Source organism: Filicampus tigris, chromosome 9 (genome assembly GCF_054856515.1).
Source record: "Filicampus tigris isolate MCC_2025a chromosome 9, RoL_Ftig_1.0, whole genome shotgun sequence".
Taxonomy (NCBI): domain Eukaryota; kingdom Metazoa; phylum Chordata; class Actinopteri; order Syngnathiformes; family Syngnathidae; genus Filicampus; species Filicampus tigris.
In genome coordinates, this window is record NC_141225.1 from 13,042,629 (window position 1) to 13,063,125 (window position 20,497).

At 42.3% G+C, this 20,497-nt stretch overlaps 1 protein-coding gene and 1 long non-coding RNA gene across 2 annotated transcripts in view; both read right to left on the reverse strand.

The window, feature by feature from the left end:
- col7a1 (collagen, type VII, alpha 1) overlaps positions 1–15,531 on the reverse strand; it is a 53,468-nt gene extending 37,937 nt beyond the window's left edge. Inside the window, exons 1-34 of the mRNA XM_086040322.1 lie at positions 15,388–15,531; positions 15,221–15,314; positions 14,989–15,147; positions 14,567–14,608; positions 14,384–14,463; positions 14,017–14,146; positions 12,438–12,551; positions 10,734–10,853; positions 10,508–10,657; positions 9,377–9,493; positions 8,554–8,700; positions 8,323–8,448; positions 8,094–8,240; positions 7,822–7,944; positions 6,885–7,154; positions 6,662–6,805; positions 6,416–6,547; positions 6,157–6,303; positions 5,937–6,062; positions 5,697–5,846; positions 4,704–4,840; positions 4,466–4,592; positions 4,239–4,382; positions 3,878–4,047; positions 3,758–3,799; positions 3,557–3,583; positions 3,433–3,477; positions 2,011–2,130; positions 1,870–1,941; positions 1,749–1,784; positions 1,615–1,668; positions 1,457–1,528; positions 1,150–1,263; positions 76–102 (exon numbers count right to left, since the gene is read on the reverse strand). Of these exons, the coding sequence (XP_085896448.1) occupies positions 76–102; positions 1,150–1,263; positions 1,457–1,528; positions 1,615–1,668; positions 1,749–1,784; positions 1,870–1,941; positions 2,011–2,130; positions 3,433–3,477; positions 3,557–3,583; positions 3,758–3,799; positions 3,878–4,047; positions 4,239–4,382; positions 4,466–4,592; positions 4,704–4,840; positions 5,697–5,846; positions 5,937–6,062; positions 6,157–6,303; positions 6,416–6,547; positions 6,662–6,805; positions 6,885–7,154; positions 7,822–7,944; positions 8,094–8,240; positions 8,323–8,448; positions 8,554–8,700; positions 9,377–9,493; positions 10,508–10,657; positions 10,734–10,853; positions 12,438–12,551; positions 14,017–14,146; positions 14,384–14,463; positions 14,567–14,608; positions 14,989–15,147; positions 15,221–15,314; positions 15,388–15,531 (3,849 nt within the window). The remainder of the gene's footprint in view (positions 1–75; positions 103–1,149; positions 1,264–1,456; positions 1,529–1,614; positions 1,669–1,748; positions 1,785–1,869; positions 1,942–2,010; positions 2,131–3,432; positions 3,478–3,556; positions 3,584–3,757; positions 3,800–3,877; positions 4,048–4,238; positions 4,383–4,465; positions 4,593–4,703; positions 4,841–5,696; positions 5,847–5,936; positions 6,063–6,156; positions 6,304–6,415; positions 6,548–6,661; positions 6,806–6,884; positions 7,155–7,821; positions 7,945–8,093; positions 8,241–8,322; positions 8,449–8,553; positions 8,701–9,376; positions 9,494–10,507; positions 10,658–10,733; positions 10,854–12,437; positions 12,552–14,016; positions 14,147–14,383; positions 14,464–14,566; positions 14,609–14,988; positions 15,148–15,220; positions 15,315–15,387) is intronic.
- Positions 15,532–15,739: 208 nt separating this feature from the next.
- LOC147142039 (uncharacterized) lies at positions 15,740–19,869 on the reverse strand. Its single transcript, XR_015088184.1, has 3 exons — positions 19,643–19,869; positions 15,911–15,983; positions 15,740–15,815 (listed from the first exon to the last, which is right to left on the reverse strand). It is a non-coding gene; the product is annotated as an uncharacterized LOC147142039 (long non-coding RNA).
- Between the last annotated feature and the right edge of the window lie 628 nt (positions 19,870–20,497).

Below are 20,497 nucleotides of genomic sequence, written 5' to 3' on the forward strand. Positions count from 1 at the left end.
TGAGAGTCATTATGCATGCAGGTTCCTCAGGATATTTCTGCAAGCAGAAGACAAGATGGCAATGGAGTGACTCACCCTCTCTCCAGGGCTGCCCTTGTCTCCCTGCAGAGGGTGAGAGAGGGAAAGAGAGGGAGAAAAAAGCTGAAAATTGTTTCAAGAATGAACTTTCTCTCGAAAAGGTTATGTTTCATTCGCATTATTACATGTACACTAACCAACAGTCAAAACAGAAACTATAACGGTGAAACTTTAATGTTGGCTTGTTTTAGTCTGGATGAATAAGAACTCAGTTGAATGTCTTGTTAAATATTTATGGTTAGTTAGTTAATGCTTGGATAATGTCCATACAATAATGGAGGAAAAAAGAGACTGAAATCTATCAATAAGTTTCATGACATTCTCGGCCTGAAATAAGCAAATAATCAGTCGTGCAACTAAACTCAATATCGTGACTCAATGCTACCACCATGTGTGCTATTGTGAAATAACATGCATCCTTTTGGTTTGAAGTTTATGCACAGATGTCAAATGTTTACTGTACATACACGTCTGCCCAGTGTCCTTCATACTCTCAATCAATTATTTGAAGTAAAACAAATGATAAAGCTCATTAGGTTCAGAGAAAAAAAGATGGTGTTTTTCCATAGTGAATATGTGACTATGTATTTGGATACAAAAAAAATATCCCCGGGCCATGTAATGGATAACAAGACAAATGATTTGATAGGTGTAATAATCTATAGAAAAGATATGTGACTTTTGGCCACTTAAAGAAAACAAACATTGTTTAGCCTGAATCTCATCCTAAAATCCACAGACACAATACAACACATGAGGGTAAATAATTTGTGGGTTCTCTGCGGCTACTCTGCCAACAGTCTAAAAACATGACTCACAGTGAAAGGCGTTTTTCAACATTTTTCTTTACTGTCGTGTATCTAAATACAATGAACAAAATATTGATTGAATATGGTATGACGTAGTTCTTCATACTTGGTCTCATTAGATTATTTTGGTGGGTGTATTTAATGCGACTGCTGGTATATTTTCGAGTGCTTATGAAAAATTGATATGAGCAATGCATTCATACTGTTATTATAGCTTATAAACAGGAAACATGCAGGATGAAAAGAAAGGTGGGGCCACAACCTTGATGAAAGGTCCTGGCGTTCCTGGTAGCCCTGGGCGCCCATCCTGCCCTGGTATACCTGGTAGTCCTGGGGAACCTTTGGCACCGTCGGTGCCCAGCCGACCAGGCGTCCCCTGAATTGACAGTATTAAAATATTCTTTAGTTTGCTGCCACGGTTTAACCAAATTAGTTAATAATTCAGATTTTAACATTTCAATCTTTCACCTGTAATTGAAATTGGGCACAAATGTATTACTATGAAATCAGCTAGTTTTGTCCTTTTAGCCGTTGTAAAATATTCTATGATTTGTGTGAGTTCATCTTACAGGTATTCCAGGGATGCCTGGTTCTCCCTTCCTCCCTGGAAAGCCACCTCCCGATGTGGATCCCGGCTCCCCCTGAAGCATTAGTAAGGTTACCAGGAAGTAATTCTCACACAGTTTTCACATGTACCATCTCAGATGGAGATCATCGCTCAGCTCACCCTTTCACCTCTCTCTCCCTTTGGTCCTTGTGACCCCGTCACACCGGGTTCACCCTAAAGTGACAGAAAATACAATAGTAGAATGAACGCTTTGTAGTAGTAGAATGCATATTTGAGTTGAGGAGATGACTCACTTGGCTTCCTCTGACACCAGATTGACCCTGTGTACCCTACACAAAATGTAAAAGCATGATTACTTTGCTAGAACATCATGTACTCAATTAATGGATTTTTGATTCTGGGTTCTCAGCTTACTGGAAGTCCTGTATTTCCCGGGGAACCTGGTCGGCCTGGTAAACCTGGGTTTCCATCAATGCCGGGAAAACCCTACAAACACTGACTGGTTAGATAAGTCCAGACAGGCCATGATGTTGGTGAGCTTTGAGTTTTACTCACTCTCTCCCCCTTATCCCCTTTTGACCCCGCTGAGGGTTCAATAGGAACAGAAGGCCCTGGTAGACCTTGACGCCCTTCAGGACCCCTCGGACCATCTCTTCCGGGAAAACCATCCCGACCCTATACAACGTATGCGCACACACACACATACACACACACACACGCACACACACACACACGCAAATGAGGACATTTTGTTGGTGTGAATAATAACTAGTAAATAAACTAACCAGGTGAAGTGGTGCCTTAGTATACGTTCTGTTACCACGCACATAAATAATATATCTCAGTATTATTTCAACTCGTATTTCCTAACTGAAATGCCATTAATCAATTCCAGCCCAAATAATGCCCCCGCCCAAAAACAAAGACATGTATTGTGTTTTTGATAAGGAAAATAGCACTCTAAAATACTGTACATTATATAAAACACATAGTAGTAGTATAATTAAATAGACTGTAAAGGATTAAAAAGTTTGTGCATATGCTGCTTCTGGAGAGAATACCTTTGACACCAGGTGGCAGTATAATATAGAAAGAGGAGACAACACAACTCCTCAGTAAGCTGCAGTGATTGAAGTCATTCTTCTCAGATGATAAAGAACATGCTTGTGATTGTTGTTGTATTGCCTGTCTACATGGTTATAACATTACCATGCTACACCAATGCCATTTGTTTTGTTTGTTATACCTAAGTTGACTCTCCTAAGGCTAAGGAGTTTCTGGGTGTTTTAAAGACACAAGGTGTAATTTTCTTTATTTAATATTACGTTTTTCTTGTTTTGACCTGCTAGCAAAATGTTGAGATTGATTACGGTATGCTGGCAGTGAACTCAACTCACTTCACATCAAACAGCAGTTTAGCAGATAAAAAAAAAAAAAAAAACAATCTTCAAAAAACAGGCTTCGAGTTGTTTAATGCCACTCCCAGTGGAGGTTTACTGTCAAACGTAATATTAAATTAAAGAAAATTACACCTTGTGTCTTTAAAACACCCACAAACTCCTTAGCCTTAGGAGAGTCAATTTAGGTATAACAAACAAAGCAAATGGCCTTAGACCGGCTAACGAATAGCATTGGTGTAGCATGGTAATGTTATAACTATGTAGACAGGCAATACAACAACAATCACAAGCATGTTCTTTATCATCTGAGAAGAATGACTTCAATCACTGCAGCTTACTGAGGAGAAATCTGCCATACAATTGCTCGTATCGCACATAGCTTGTACGTTGGGTCATTCATATCTTAAGGCAATGATGTATTTCATTAGGTGCACACTCTAGTGAGATTTAAAAGGTTAATGACTTAAGATGATGCTCAAGTGTTTCTAATATTTTGGTTTACTCAGCATTTTGCTGAGCAACACAACTTAATGTTGAGCCATGTGACTATAATATTTAATGTTGGCAAATGACTTACAGGTTCTCCTTTGCGTCCATCGACACCGTCTCTGCCTCTCTCACCCTGAAGAATATAACAATGATGCATAAAGAGATGAAAACAAAGGTATAACAAGATGTGGAAGAAAAAAACTGCACTGCACCTTCTCTCCACGATCTCCCTTCTCTCCCTATAAAAACACGAGAAGTTAAGTCATGAGGAGCAAAGAGAAGGAACAAAAATCTGTAGGGTGTGTCTGTAAATAATACGATGCCGTGTTTGCTCAGGGCTTAATCAAAGTAATCCGAATTTATGACTGTCATGACAAATGCTGTAATGAAATGTCAAACTCAAGACGACTCACCTGTGGACACTGTACAGTGCACCGTTCTGGACCTGGGTTTCCCTAAACACACAAACACCATGATGAAGAAAAGGTGAGAGGAAATACACACAACTCAGATGAATTAAGAGAAATTCCCACCCCTGATATTCTGGCAATACCACAGAGCAAGTCTGCCAGATCAGTATGTAACGCGCCCAACTGGGAGGCATCGCGCACATACAGAACGTTCCGGGTGTTGACGTCCGTCACTGCTCGCAGCAGTTCCTCGGTATCTGCCTGATCTATTCCGACTGCCAACACGGTCACACCTGGAGAACACCCCCCACATTACATGATTTTAATGAATGGAAGCCAATCTCATAGGAAAGTTGCATGTTCATTTACGACACAGTCAAAAATACATCAGACTTACATAATATATCAGATCACCTTAGAACTGTATTTGCTCAGCGTGTCTCAAATATAAATCACCTTTGACGTTTGATCGCTCAATTCTCACCTGTCGCTCTGAGGCTGGAGGCTGCAAGCGTGAGGCTGTCCACAGATTTTTTATCGGCAATGATGACGACAACTCCAGGGACTCCTGGCCTCCTTCCGGCGGAGGTGGTGAGAAGATACTGTGTGGCAAAATTCAATGCCTGGCCTGCAGATTGAAAAAGACCACATCTGAGTGACCAAAAACACTTGTGTTCTTGTAGATGTTTCCAGAAGCCTGAAAAAACTGACCAATGTTGTTTCCGGGACTTTCACCAAAAGGTATCGACTGAATTTCTTGGAGCAGTGTGTCTGACCTGCTGTGACGATTGAGTTGGAACCAAGTTTTGGGTCTATAACCATACACAACAGCCCCCACCTGACATGAGCAGAAAACAAAATATGGATATGAGCAGTTCATCTGAAAATAAAAACACCACAATACACAAACAACCTGTTTAATGTGTGCTTTTTAATGCAGATTTTGTACCTGAGAGTCACGCACTCCAATAGTGTTGAATGAACCCACTGCACTTGTGAGAAGTGCACGCAGAGGTTCGGCAAGGTTAATCCGATCAGTAGATGCTGGCACAAGGAACACCACATCCAGACGTCCACCGAGACACACTGTGGACACAGACGTTTTTATATAAATACTCTCAATTCTGAAGGAGTGGAGGGCATTAGAATGTAAAAGAAGGTGCATTTTTGTGTTGTGTTCTTAATTGCCCCACAGAAATGTCAGTTCTCTGTTAACCAGAAAATAGACAGAATTGTGACAAGCTCTGCCCTTTTGCTACTGTATACTACTTCACCAAGTCTAAAGAGAAATGCTGCATTTCTATTACAGCACCCGTCACAAGCTTTTAAAGTGGAAGTCAACCCAAAAAGACTTTTTTTTCCAGAATATGTTCTATGCAGGCCCATTAGTTCGAAATCCAGCATTCTGATTCATATTGCGTTTGTGGAATATAAGTTAACCAGCAAAATGCACCCACTTTTAGCCATCTCAGGGGGCGGCCATTTTGTCACTTCTGTTGACTGAAGATGACATCGAAGTTGTTTTCTGAAGCTGAGCCATGATTGGTCGTTATCTGAACCCTGAGCAACTTTGCTGTCATCTTCAGTCGACAGAAGTGGCAAAATGGCCGCCCCCTGAGCTAGCTAAAAACGGATGGATTTCTTCATATTCCACAAAGGCAATAATAATGAGAATGCTGTGTTTAGACTAGTGGGCCTGCATATAGTAGAACATATTCTGGAAAAAAATATGTTTGGGTTGACTTCCACTTTAACAATGGCAACTAAATTATTACAAAAAAACAGACTGCACTCCTCCACTGAAATGTGTTTGTAACATGGAAGGAGATTTGAACAACAGCATCTTAAAAAGAAAATACATATTTGTATTCTGCTCTTTAATCTCATTTTCCAAAGCCGTGTTAAGTCCTCTACATGTAGAGTACATGTTCTTTACTCTTACCGGTTCGTTCATTGGCAAAGGACTCTCTTCCCAGTCCACTTTCAAAAGTGGGTTGTATGCTGAAGCGGTACTTATGGCCCAGACGCAGCCCAGTCACCTGGTAAGAGCTGGATGAATCAGGCAGTGTGACAGATAAGCCTGGACCTCGCTCTAAGAAATGTCAGACTACAATCAGTGGACTGCACAAGTGGGTGTATCAGTAAGTCGACTGAAAGAGCGATGCCAAATAACATGCTTTACCGTTTTCCTTTCTCCAGCGCAGAACATACCCTCGGACACCTGGTAATGGCTGCCAGCTCAGCCGCACGGAATCTTGCGTTACCTCTGCTACTCTTAAAAGTGTGGCCGGGAGGGAAGGAACACCAGCTGCATGCACAGATTCAGCGCATTAGGGAAGCTAAGGATCAAGAGCAAACTCGAGTGAACCGGAAATGTCGGCTACACTTGAAACCGAACTTACGCGTGGTGACTCGGACAGACACTGGCGTTCCTTCGCGGTTCTGAATTAAAGCCATGACCTTCACCACATACTGGGCTCCGGGATCCAGTCGGTCAAGATCCACGACGGTCACGTCTCCACCCACTAACTGACTTGTCTCCTCGCCACCTATGGCCAAACGGGTGGTTAAAGTGGTTAAAGACTGGACACCCACATATAAGTCACAGAGCTCTGATGTATTCAAAAATAAAGAAAACTGTGAACCCAGCGCAAAACCAACCATCCGTTCTTTTCCATGACACCCGATAGGCCGTTGCTCCTCGGACGCCAACCCAAGACACTCGAACAATCTCTCCTGGGTTCTCCTGGACTTGGAGCGACGTCACCGTGCCGACAGAGGATTGATTTGGTTCTGCGGCAACACACAGTAAACGTATTTCAAATATTCTTCACGTACGTATTCACGTACACAATACTCCTGTTGTTTTCACAGCAAAATACTGTATATGTAAATTCAGTTCAGTACCTGTTCTGACGCTGAGGGAGGCGGGACTTCCCTCTCGAGAGTCACTCAGTGCAGAAACAAATACGCTGTAAATAGTGTCTGACTGGAGTCCGTCGATGGTGAAGGAAGAGACATCACCTGCCACGTTTCGAGTTGTTTCCACTCCTGTATCAAATCACAATCAAAACAAACACATTGTGCATTTATTTGGAGTGCTACGCGCTTCTTTCAAACAGTCGCTTACCATCAACATCATTGCGCCATCTGATCTTATAGCCAGTTGCCCTTAAGCTAGGCAACCATTCTATGCGCATCCTCTGAGGTGTGACGTCGACTACGCGAAGGCCATAAATCGTCCCGCTGTGCGGGTTTGTCCGGGAGGACAGCGTCACCGCCTCCCCAACGCGGTCGTTGACTATGGCCGCCACACCAAACACCAGCGCCTCATCGGGTTGCAGGCCTTCGATCGTAAAGACTGAAGTTTCTGCCCCTGCGTCACGAGACTGCTCTCTACCTGGCGTGCAAAACAAGAAAATAAAGGTCAACAAATAGAAGCCCATTGAAATTCATTTTCAAAACCCCCCCAAAAGTATTTTTTTTTAAAAACACTTTTTTTTTTTTGTCACGTGAATCATGTAAACCTTTTTTGATTAACCATTTACCTGCAACTTTATAGGGCCAACACAACCAACACATTAAAAATAATAGCTAAATATAGCCACATTGCATTATATTACTGAATAGTTGAATATATGCCTTAAAAATACTGTGTGTTAGTTTTTTTTAAAGAGTCAAATTTTTGGCCTTAACCAGGGAGAGAACATAGCTAACTTTGGCTGAAAATACAAAAAAGCAACAATGACATAAATACTAGATCATAGAAAAACTGGGGGAAAAAACAGTGATTAACTTATCAATCAGCCTCCAGGAAGAAATGTCAGAATGAGATTGTCACAGTGTTTTGATTCTAGGTACGTTTGAGAAAAAAGCTTTTCCTGGTTCACATAACAACTGGACTCTGGAGCAATGAAAAAAAAGGTCATGCGGAATGATGAGTCCACAGCATCATGTCTCATGCCAAGTACACTTAAGACAACGGTCCCATTCTCCCATCTACAATCCGAGTCATGAATGGAGGCAAGCCACATTCAGCTATCGTCAGGCAGTGTGCATTCACTCACTATTGCCTTGTCTCCATGTAATCCTGTAACCGGTTGCTCCATTCACACCTGTCCAGGCTATTCGAATTCTCCGGCTGTTTGCTTGCGCCACTCTGAGGTTTGACACTCTGCCAATGTCTTGCTCTGAAATGAAATGCCCACCAGACAAAAAGAAAAGGTTTGGGAAGGACTTAAGTTAATTTTTAGTTCCCTGGAACAAAAATAAGAAACAGCGAAGTGAAGGTGTCAACATTTATGAAGGGACAAGGTAAGGATATCACAACATGACCCACCTAGTCTGACAAAGACACTGGCCGGCTCGCCTTCATTGTCTCCAACCAGCGGTGTGACACTCACATCATAGGACACGCCCACAATTAGGTCTCGGAGGTCAAGAGACGTCTGATTACCGGGGATAATCTGAATGTTTTGTACTCCCACTGCCATGATAAGAAACAGCTGAGCTTTAAAACATATCATCCATACACTAAACAGCATTTTTTTTAAAATAAATCAGCATACCCTCCGGACTTTGGATAATGATGCGGTACTGTGTGGCCCCGGCTACGCCAGTCCAGCCAAGTCGGACGGTAGTGCCCGAAGACTCCAACGCTCTCAGGTTGGACACCCTCCCCACTGGCTGCACTTCTGTAATTGCAGCTTTAGAACATTAATAAAACCCCATTCACGACTTTATGGAATCCAACCCACCAATACAAAGTTATCCCGGAGCTAAATAAGTGTCAATATGACCTCTAGATGTGGTGGAGACAGGGGTGGCCTCCTCACGACCCTCAAATAGTGTGTACAGGGTGATGAGGTATTCTGTGTTGGGCTGAAGCCCAGTCAGCTCGTATTTGCTGGTGCTCCTGGGTAAAGACAAGGTCTGGGCACGGCCACCTGGAGACAAATGAGAGCTTATTGGAATGCACAATGAAGTTCTAAAAAGAGGTATAATTTCAGGAGGAATTCAACCCAAATATTTTTTTCAAGAATATGTTCTATGCAAGCCCACTAGTTGAAACAAAGCATTCTGATAAATATTGCGTTTGAGGAATAAGAGTTAATCCACTCGTTTTTAGCCATCTCTGGGGGCGGACATTTTGTCACTTCTGTCGACTGAAAATTACATCACAGTTGCTCAGCCGTGATTGGTTGTTACCTGCGCCCTGAGTAACTCTGATGTCATCTTCAGTTGACAAAAGTGACAAAATGGCCGCCCTGTGAGATGGCTACAAAGGGGTGGATTAACTCTTATTCCACAAACGCAATATTTATCAGAATGCTGTGTTTAAACTAGTGGGGCTGCTGGGAACATATTCTTGAAAAAAAAGTGTATATATTATATATATAAATAAAAAAATGATATAATAGCATGTCATTAATAGTTTATAATGTAGTTTAATTACTTCAAGTGTTAGTTCGAAATAACAGTGTTAATTACGTCATTAGTCTGGAAAGTCTGAATTTCTTATACATCTGAGTTGGATATCAATTAGAATATGAAAATGCGGCAAATAAAACATCGGGTGGGTTTATAAGCAATTCAAGTGTGTGTTGGCATATGACAAATCACCTTCGCTCGCCCGCCACTCCAGCCGGTAGCCCTGAGATGATGGAATGATCCTCCATGTGAGGCGGATGGAGGAGGAACCGGTGATGGCTGCATTGAGAACCTGCTGCAACTGGCGCTCTGAAGAAAACATCAATTATTGAATATGTACGATGTCAAATTGATGACATTATTTCATCACCTGTAATGGACAATAATTCACTGACAATGATGGAAATAAACCGCACCGACTGTTAAATGCATTCAATGAACTTTCATTGACAGTCACTTGACAGCTCACTTTTTCCTGCTTCAAATTTTATTGTGGCAAATATACTGCACCTGTATACCTGTCAGTCAATACGGAAACATTTCTATGGATGTCTCAAGGCTGCGGTAGATTGAGTAGATGGATGTATTCAGCTCAAATGCACAACACTCGACACTCATGTGAGTGACAACCATGCATCAATGTGGGAGAAAGTGTGACATATCTTTGAGTGTCAAAGAAAAAAAAATCTAGGAAAGAGTTATCTGTCACTGGTAAAAGGCAGCACCCCTCTGTGTGTGTGATGACATTGGATTATTTTACGTCAAAGTATAAATCCTGAATGATTTCCCACTCATCTGTGCAGCACTAAAAGATCAAGGCCCAAAACATGTCCACTTATTGCTTTATTTAGCATCCCGACCCCCTCAAGTCATGTAGTTCCAAAAAGGAGGAGCAACCAAGATGTTAGAAAGCACATTTTATTATTACCATGTTCATTTATTGGGCGGCTTTCGCATACGCACAAACTGGGATAGCGATCGAGATTACGCCCGTAACGTTATGTAGCGTATTGGTCACGATCTCTGAAATCAGGAGCAAGGACAATCAGTGACTCAGCCTTCAGACAAAATTAAAAGGATGCCATATGGACATTAGTCACGAGAAGCAGATGGTGTGCATGCGTAATGACCGTAGGTGTAGAACTGTTTCCTAAACAGAATTAATGCGGAACATGTAGCTTTCTGAAGCAAGCCAACAAACATTGAGGAAGTTCCCCATCAATACTGTCTGTGCCCTTTGCTTTCCTTCTTAACGCAGCACCACATTCGACTGCATATTTCAGCTCTCACATTTGGCGTTAAGGTCAACGTAGTTAAACTTACCTATGGTGAACCTGGCTGTTTCCCTGGCTCCCTCAACATTGCCCTGATAGAGTGGAATCACAGTGAGGATGTACTCTGTGTCTGGCTGAAGTTGAGATATAGTGTATGTCTCGCTGTCTCCTGCAATCTCCGCGGTTTCAACATCGAGACCTTTTTTTTGTAAAGGAGAGAAGTTCAAGTAAGATTCGGAGCATTTCAACATCAACGTTCATGTTGATGTCCTGACCTGTGACTGCGCCCCACGCCAGACGGTAGGCAACCGCACCGCTGACGCCTCTCCACAGCACACGAACGCTGCTTTGTGACTCCGTCTCCACTGACAACTGCCGCACTGCCTCCAGGCGCACTGACACATGCAACAGGACGAACGCACACATACACGTGCAGAAATGTAAATATGTAGTCCCTGTGAAGTGCATATTACTAATGAAAGTGATTTGTTACACAAGGAAACAGTATATAGTGTACTATATGTTAAGATACACTGACAACGCTATAATGCACATATGGTATCGTATAGTGTATAGCTAATTTACTATATATTAGGGATGCTCCGGCGGCACGGTGGTCGACTGGTTCGCTTCCTGGCAATCGGTTTGTAGGTTCTGTGTTTTCTGACTACCATAATTGGTAATGAAAACAAGTCTATAGCTTTCTTTTTTTTTCCTGTCATTTTTCTCTCACTCAAAATGATATCATTCACACATTTCCGTATTTCATAATTTGTGTTTACAGCTGGGCGGCACGGTAGGCGACTGGTTAGCACGATCCCGGCTCCGGCCTCCCTGTGTGAAGTTTGCATGTTCTCCCCGTGCCTGCGTGGGTTTTCTCCGGGTACTCCGGTCTCCTCCCACATTCCAAAAACGTGCTTGGTAGGTTAATTGGACACTCTAAATTGCCCCTAGGTGTGATTGTGAGTGCGGATGTTTGTCTCTGTGTGCCCTGCGATTGTCTGGCAACCAATTCAGGGTGTCCCCTGCCTACTGATAGCTGGGATAGGCTCCAGCGCTCCCCGCGACCCTTGTGAGGATAAGCGGTATAGATAATGGATGGATGGATAGGATGCTCCGATATCAGTGCAACTCTTTACGTTTGAGTACTTGCCGATTCTAAGCAACAATACTTGATACTTGCAATTATGTCTTGTTTAATCTTTATCAAATATTGCTCAAAAACACAGACTTTTCTTGAACAGACTTGCAACACATTTCATTCAAATATAGCCACTTCAGCTATGTGGCATCTCAGTCTGAACATCAGGGCCACAAAGTACAAGCAGATAAAGAAGAACATCATTTACGGTCTGATGGGTATGTTAGTAGGAACAAAATAAAGCGAGTAAAAATAAACAGAAGACCTCTTCTTAAGGATACCGAAAGTTATAAAATAAAACCGTAACAGGACAAAAACTGATTCTTTATCACACCATTGCGACTTCTGTTCATCATCTGCCATGGTTTCCTAACGGAAGTGCGGCTGGCTTGGTTGCAGCCAAGCGGTGCGGATCGGAACAAACCGTGGGTAAGAGAGCATGAGAACATCTGTGCGTGCTGGACAGCCTGCCACCGAAACTTACAGAGTGGCCTTCTCTGTCGCCACCTGAACCTATATAATATATATATACATATATATATGACTAACATTAGTTGCATCATCACAATGAATAAGATTCAATACAAAGCCAAACGTTAAATGTGTGTCAAATGTTTAAATGTGTTTCAGTATAGTAAATAGCGATAGCGATAAGTATCTAGTGGTTGTGGTTTGAAATTAAAAAAAATATATAAGTAAATATGAGAAACAACCTCACCAGGTCAGCTCTACTGCTCTACTGCATTAAAATCTTTATAAATGCACCACATTTGATACATCTCCTGTGTTGGTGTACCTACGAATTGTATGTCAATATAGGGTCATGGAGGCCACTCACATGTGCGCGCATTGAGGGTAGCTGGAGAGGCAGAGTTGCGGGGGAATAGCGGGTAGAGGCTAATGACGTATTCCGTGTCGGGTTGAAGTGACTCCAGGTTGACAGATGTGGAGTCTGCAGACAGAGACTCCACCAATAGCTGGCCAGATGGCTGACCTACTCTTCCGGATAAAAAGCAAGGTAAAGACACAGAATAAACAAGTCAGAATTTAATCACAATCACTCATACTGTATGCTGTTTATATACACAGTAGTCACCAGTCATTTATCACACAGCAGGGGCGTTTTGACTCCATTGGAACATGTACATTCCATTGTGACCAAAATATGAAAGAAGTGCTCTTTTCACAGCGAATCAACACCGCACAAGTGTCCCCAATGTGGCGATGGTGGTGCGAATATTACAACCAGTCTCATAAGCAATGCCAGATCATCATCTGTAAAAGTAAACAGCATCTTTGACAATTGTCTTGCCCAAACAGCAGCGTAGTTATTCAAGTAGAGGCGCTCCACGTGAGACTGGCACTCCTGCCACATGTTCAGTAAAAGAAACACGTTATATCAGGCCTAAGGGGCCACTCCTCGCTCTCTTGAATCATGGCACACACAGCCAGACGTTGACACCGTTATGAACTATGACACACCCAGGAATTTCAGAAGAAATAACTGACAAACCAAAGGCTATGGCTTCATTTGCACTCTATATTCAGTCTAAAGAGTGATGAAGAAACTGTTTGATATTTTGGGTAATGTTTCAGCAATAAAGGTGTAACTGACAGCTAATGCCTCAAGGCAGCAAGTTGTTAAATGAGCTGATGTTCTTCTTCCTGCTCTGACTACAGTACCGGTACATTCTCAACTTGTTTCAAAGCCTGCCACCAGCAAGTTATTAAGTACTGTTGCTTCTTTTCCTGCTCCTTTCCACTTCAGTATTTCATCCTGCTTTGGCAGGCCTTTGACAAATCAATACATCAATATCCTATCCACTTAAAGGGAAATTCAATCAAGATGCTGCAGTTTTAGGACTTCCAATATACTGTATTAAGAGAATGGACAAATAAAGACAAATGATAAACGGAAGATTGTTAGAAATTGACCTCGTGGTCCATAGGTGAGTTGGTATCCCTGAACGGGAGTTGAAGGTTGATCCCAGCCCAGCGAGAGAGTGAAGAACCCTGCTTGGATCAAATGAAGACCTGAGATCCCAGGCAAGGACCCTACGTGGAAAAGACATTCACTTTGCATGTTAGGATATGTTCACATGTGGGGAAAGTAAAAATTGGCTTGAAAAGTTTCCAAAAACAGGAAACACTACACACAGGTCTTATCCAAAATCGTATTTTCAAAAGCATATATAATATGCATATACAAAAGTGTTTAGGTGTGTTTAAAATTGAGAAGCAACAACATTTTTGACACAGAAACAGCAGCGGTGACATTTTCAAAGTCTTCCACGTTAGTATTGTTCTGATGAAAACGCCTCCTTTGACTGTTCTTGGAGGGTGTGATAGGGTTCGTGTTTCTGTCATGATTAAGTAGACATTTGGATCATCTACGCCGGTATCTGTGCGTTACTTACTGGTTTCTTGATTAGCGGAAACCGATTCTCCAACACTGTTGGGGTATTGAGCAATGACAGTCACAAGGTAGTCAGTTCCTGGCCTTAGAGCTCGTGCGGTAAAGCTTCTCTGACTGGCGGGCAGTGTCTCCTGCAGGAAGAGGCGTTTTTACAAACAAAGAGCAAAGGGGATTTCAGTTTACCAAATGAAAATCTCAACAGCATCTGTATAATAAACACAAGGCATGTTGATACACAGCCTGTGTTCCCCATAGAGGACAATTGACTTAAGCTATAATTAGCTGCTTCAGTCTCAGTCATACCAAAGCAATAGCCAGCCACCCGCCAAAAATAAATAGTCCATCTATCCCAAACGACCTGCACTCACCTGCCGCAGTTCTGCTGTGACAGGTTGACCCTGGCCAGAGAGGGGCACATACTGGACCACGTAGCCCCTCAAGGGCCCACCTGCTGAATTCCAGCGGAACCTCAGTGAATCAGACGTCACGCCTGTGAACTGAATGTTGGCTGGACTGGAATACGCTTCTGAAAAAAAGAGGAAAAGTTTTACCTGGAGCAGACCTGGACAACAAACAGATGTAGCTGTAGTGCACTACGTGGACGAAAGTATTGAGACACACTTAAGAACTATGGTTGATCCATCACTCGTCTAACCAAGACCTTTTAGACAAGTTTGGCCAAGGGTTTTTGTACCTCGGTGTAAATAACAGGCATGAAGGCATACTGGGATGAGTTTGGTATGGAAAAACTGAAGTCCTCACATTTAACTAACATATTTTGGCGTAAACTGGAAATTGGGATTGTCTCTCATGTCCAAAATCTTGTAGAAAGCCTTTCGAGGAGAATGGAAGCTGCATAAAGCGACCTACTCCATATCGTCTTCCATTTCCTCTCCCGTTGCTGTATTTATGGCAGGTGTCCCAATACTTTTGCTCAAATTGTAAGTTTGTTTTTGTGACTGACTGTATGTACCATCGCTTGCATAGACTCCGCCTGCTTTGGAACACACCCGGGGGCTCACGAGTGGAAGAAGAGTGTTGAGCAGTTTGAAGTCCCCGACAAAGGAGATGAAATCAGTGCTAGGCTTGGAAGAAATCTCAGACAGTTCCTCACTGTCGGCGCTCTTGATTCCTGACAAAAAGATGCGGAAGGAATCACGGTCGCTCTTTGACGGAGAACAACGTGCGCCAGAGACGCAGCCTACCAACTGCAAAGATGTGCACCCCCTGACTGCGCAGCTTCTGTGCTGCTTCCTGCACACTGTCCTGTGACTTCCCATCTGTGATCAAAATGGTGATCTGACAATTCAAAGAAACGTTAGGGGGCTGAGTAATGGCTTTGAAATTGCAGAGAATTAGCTGCCTCTCACACCTTTGGGACCTCCCGGCTGTATGTGGGGTTGAAAAAATTATCAGCGACAAACTTGAGACCAGCACCGGTGCGTGTATTTCCACCCTTGTAGTTCATATTCTGCACTGCCTTGACTAGCTCTGTTCCATTAAGGTATGTTGTCATGGTGAACTCAACCCTGGATTTGCAGAGGGATACATTCAAACATGACTGGTGAGAATGTTGTCTTATTTGCAATAATGAAGTGAACTTCAGTGTCATCAGTTACCTGGAGGTGTCACTGTACTGTACGGCCCCAAAGCGAATTCCTGTCTCGCTGACAGAGCTTGCAAAGGGTTTGATGATTCCGGCTATAAAGCCCTTCACCTGCAGGAAGTTAGCTTTCCCAATACTGGAAGATCCATCCACCAGAAAAACAATATCTGCTGCTTGCACATGATTACACCTGCCTGTAAAATGGAGAATATGTGAATAGACACACGGTGAAAACATTTCGAACTGATAGCTGGAGGCTTTGTAGTTCATTCAAATAGTAAATTGTCACCCTGAGCTTCGACGTGTGTCATGAATGACAGCAGCAGCGACACGGTGACAATCCAGCACCTCATCTTTACAACCTGGGAGGACACAGAGCAAGCGTTATGTTACAAATTAAAGGTCGCGTGTCGAATTGTTGATGACATGATATGGCAACTTTAGCAATAGCTTATAGCTCAAGGACAGCCAAACACAGATTGCTCCTTGATTTGATTTCAAATATAATGAACTACATTCTAAGACACAATCAACAAACTCAATCTACTATGCCCTCTGAGCTTGTTCTGAGTTGCAGGGAGCTAGAGCTTATACGCACATAGACTACACCCCGACCTGGTCGCCAGTCAATCACAAGGCGCATACAGACAGACAACCTTTTACAGTAACCTTTTCACTGAATGCGACTCGAACCCGCATTGCCTTCGTTGGAGCGAAGCAAGTGAACAACCGACTACGCCATTAGTGATTTTCAGCACAAACTACTCCTGCAAAAGCGCTCCAAAAATGGGTGAATCCTGCCTGCATTGCTAAAGAAAGCATGAACACAACATTTTATAATGCAGCAGTTCCCAGTTACTATTTAAATATGCCTTGCAGGGGTAACATAAGAATGATTTCAAAGCAATCTGACTGAAGGCATCATAAGTGACTTTAGAGATAAACACATGACAGAGCATCGGGAATTATACTATCCGTGATATATTTCTAATGCTGGTACCACAAACATTATGGTTCATAGCTGCCTCAGCAAACCTCATCAAAATCAAATACAAGAGAGAACCAATTTGAGTCAACAAACATCTGACAGATGGTGGTTGAATTCCAGAATCTTCACTCCTCTCCATATAGCAGCTACAGTAATAAACAAAACGCCATAAAATAAGCAACTATGCAACGGAAAACAGCAGAGAGCGAATTTGTGAAGTCAGTAAGGAATGTGAAAAAAAAACAATCATTCATCATTTGGAATTTGGTCATCGTGGGGCCTGCCTGACCCACACAAGAGTGTCAGAGCGTCTCCATCGGAACTGGCCCTCATGAAAGAAAACTGTAGTTCATTCATCCTGACAGGTTTAATGACACAAAGAATGCTAAATGTTTCCCAGGTTGTCCTCTGTCATCACAGCGACAACCGAGCTTCCCGTATGGATACAATTGGAACGTTTCACTCGATATTATACTTGCATAACGATTAAGAACAAGATAAAGCGGCTTATCTTACCTTTACGATTCATCCTATGCATCTTAGAATATCGTCGCTATCCTGTGAAAAACACTTATCTCTTTTTTTCTATTTTACTTATTTTTACATGAATGGTGTTTCCGCGTTACAGACATCGCATTAATGTGAACATTTGTGAACATTTGAAATTCCAAAATTGGAGATGGGTGTTTTTCACAGGACAGCGGCGATATCCTATACATAAGTAGTCTGTCATCACATTGTAAAAACAGTCTACTGTGAGAACAGGAAGACATTAACATACCGGTTGTAACTATACAAAACAAGTGAGCGGAGATGTTGAAAGCATACACCTGAACAATTTTCTCTTGTCTTTTTTCCTGCTCCTGTCACTCCCCAATGCTTCATCTCAGAAGCCAACTTTTTTTTTTTTATTGACAGCAAATTTAAAGGTGCCGCACATCTTAATTGAAGACATTCCTCACTAGTCCACACCTGGAATCTTGAAAAGGATGAGCAAACCCATGCGAGACCACCTGAGAATGGAACAAAGCTCATGGGTAGAAAAGCCTTGAATGCAACTATCGACATTTATTTAAGAGCACAAAGAAAGAGATGAAGTCTCATTGTAAAGTTTATGAAGCACAACCCGCAAGCGATTTCCAGATGCTTAACTCCGGCAGGATCACTAAGTGGTGATTTAGGGGCAAGTAGGAACCATCACAGAAACCAGAAATGGCAATTCCCTCAGATATAGCGTGTGAATGATGCGAGATTGTGTCACTCAGCCAACATGCCGTAGAGAGAATATTACTCTGGTTTGTACATCACAGCATATCATAGCAATCCCTTGATATTGTGAAATGCCGTCTTGTGGGCTGTGAGCAGCATAAACATCAGATTTTGTGTTTATTAATTGCCACAATCTTCGAGTGTTTCCATGAAATAATGTCTAAATCGCTCATTTTTTTTGTCTAACAGTTTTTCTTTGATTTTACACTGTACAAAATGTTGGGTGAACTCAAACTTTCAAGGAAGCAAACTTTGATAGCATTTTGAGTTGAGTAACTAAAATGCTTTAAGTTTTGCTGTTGTGAAAGAACAGCTGTCCCTATTCTGGAAACCCAACTTTAAGATCAAAGTAAAAACAGCTTGTTTGCTTTGTTGCGCTAACTAACCTTGTTGCCATAAAAGTCGGTAATTATACTTTAAAGTTTTTCCAATTTTTTTTTAGGCCAAAAAATATTAAATAAATAAATATATAATACATTTAACAGTGTACTAAAAAAGCCAAACATTTTGGAACCATTCCATGACATACATATACCGAACAAGCCTAACATTTTGTTCTTCACTCACTTTGAATCAATTTCAAGTGCTATTAACACATTCAAATATTTGTGCAGACTTTATGCTTGACTTTCTGTGCATGTGCACGATAAATTCCCCTTCATAAATTCTCAAATGAACATATGATGGTCGCAAAAACACAACACCCTCATGAAGGGATCAAACCCTGCATAAATTAGTCAGTTCCTAATCCAAGATAAACATCCTCTGCAAGTCCTATTACCAGAACTATTGCACAACACTATTTAAAAAGCCAGATGGAGTGAAACAATCATATGTTGTCCTTTTTATGCAATAAAATGAATGAATGAAGTCACCCACACACTCATCCAAAGGCTCTTAACATACAGTATGTCAATTAAAATGCTAAATGAACCCAGTAGCTCTCAAATGTATCAAAGCCCTTCATGAACGACACATTTGTGATGAGTTCAGCGGCCAAAAACGACCAGCGAGTATGTCCATGGCAACGTAGACAAATAAAAGATGATGATGATGAGGAAGAGAGGTGAATGAAGGTGAGTCAGGGAAGAGGATAAGTGTCATCACTGAACTGGAAGTTCTTTGAGACGTTGTTTATACACCCCAGACATGTGTGGATGGGGGAATTTCTTTCTCGTCTGTGCCAGGCCACAACAAAGACGTGAATACTGTCAGATGGCGAACACACACAATTGCAAACAATCCAAACACAAAAGCGTAGGCGGAAGCAGAGGGATGATATTCATTTGCCCCGGTCTGCATCATGGTGTGCAGAGGACCAAAATGCTCTTGCACTAAATGAGTACAGCTGTGTTACATTTGGACATTCCTCATTTTCCTGCGCAACGCTAACAACAAAACTAAGCTTGCTACATACAGAAAGTTCGCCGATTTGATCAAGCTTTTGAAGCGCCTCAACCCGCTGATGTGAAATGTTGAGCATCTGTGAGACTCATGTCTCTCATGAGCAAATGTAGACACACGTGAGACCTCTTACGGCGGGAAAGCGATACGTTAAGAAGTGGTGGACTGTATATTTGGCTACATTTCAAATTGTTCTATATGGAGATCAAGAGTTTGCAAGCACGAGTGCACGCAGAGCAAGTCTTCCATCCTAGAAGTTAATTAATCAGCAATTTGATTCCATCCTTAGCGGTTCATTAATCATGCATTATATCTTCACCTAAGATCAATATGGTTGAAATGAACCTTGTAATGCCTCACCTGAGGTTCTTTGCTCCGTGTACCGGGCTTCAGCATGCTGCTTCCTGACGCTCCACCTGTAGCATATCCAGCCTACGCTCCCAAATCAGTTTCTTCGGCGCTCCGCGGCTTTGGGCTGCTGTGCGTCACAAAGTATCAAACAAGACGTCTGGAGCTCAGCAGCTGCCGTCCTGCATCCCTGCAGGAGTGTCAAGACTGCAATTTTTTTTTTTTTGGGTTACTGGGACAGCTTTGTCTGGTGTGGCCTCAACACAAGCAGCAACGTCAGGGGCGGCAGAAGAACAGTTCAGACTTGTTTGGATGCCTAAAGGGGACTCCTGATTTTTCTCCTATCTGGAGTCAGCCTCCTTCTCTTTGCCTCTTGTCCCTCCCTGCCGCATGTGCTGCAGCTTCTGGAATACATGAAAGTGGAGCAAAATGACTGAGTCTAATAGGATTGGTTAAGACGTTTACTGCCGTGCAATGTAAATGCATTACATAAAAACTGATGGTGCATTTAAAGGGGGAGTCAACCCAAACATATTTTTTTCAAGAATATGTTCCCACCAGGCCCACTAGTTGAAACACGACATTCTGATTAATTTTGTGTTTGTGGAATATGACTTAAAAAGTCAAATGCACTTGTTTTTAGCCATCTCTGGGGGCAGCCATTTTGTCTTCTGTCGACTGAAAATGACATCACAACTGCTCACAACGACCAATCACGGCTGACCTGTTCTCTGAATCTGAGCCGTGATTGATCCTTGTGAGCAGTTGTGATGTCATTTTCAGTCGACAGAAGACAAAATGGCCGCCCCCGAAGATGGCTAAAAACGAGTGGATTCACACTTATTCCACAAACGCAGTATTTATCTG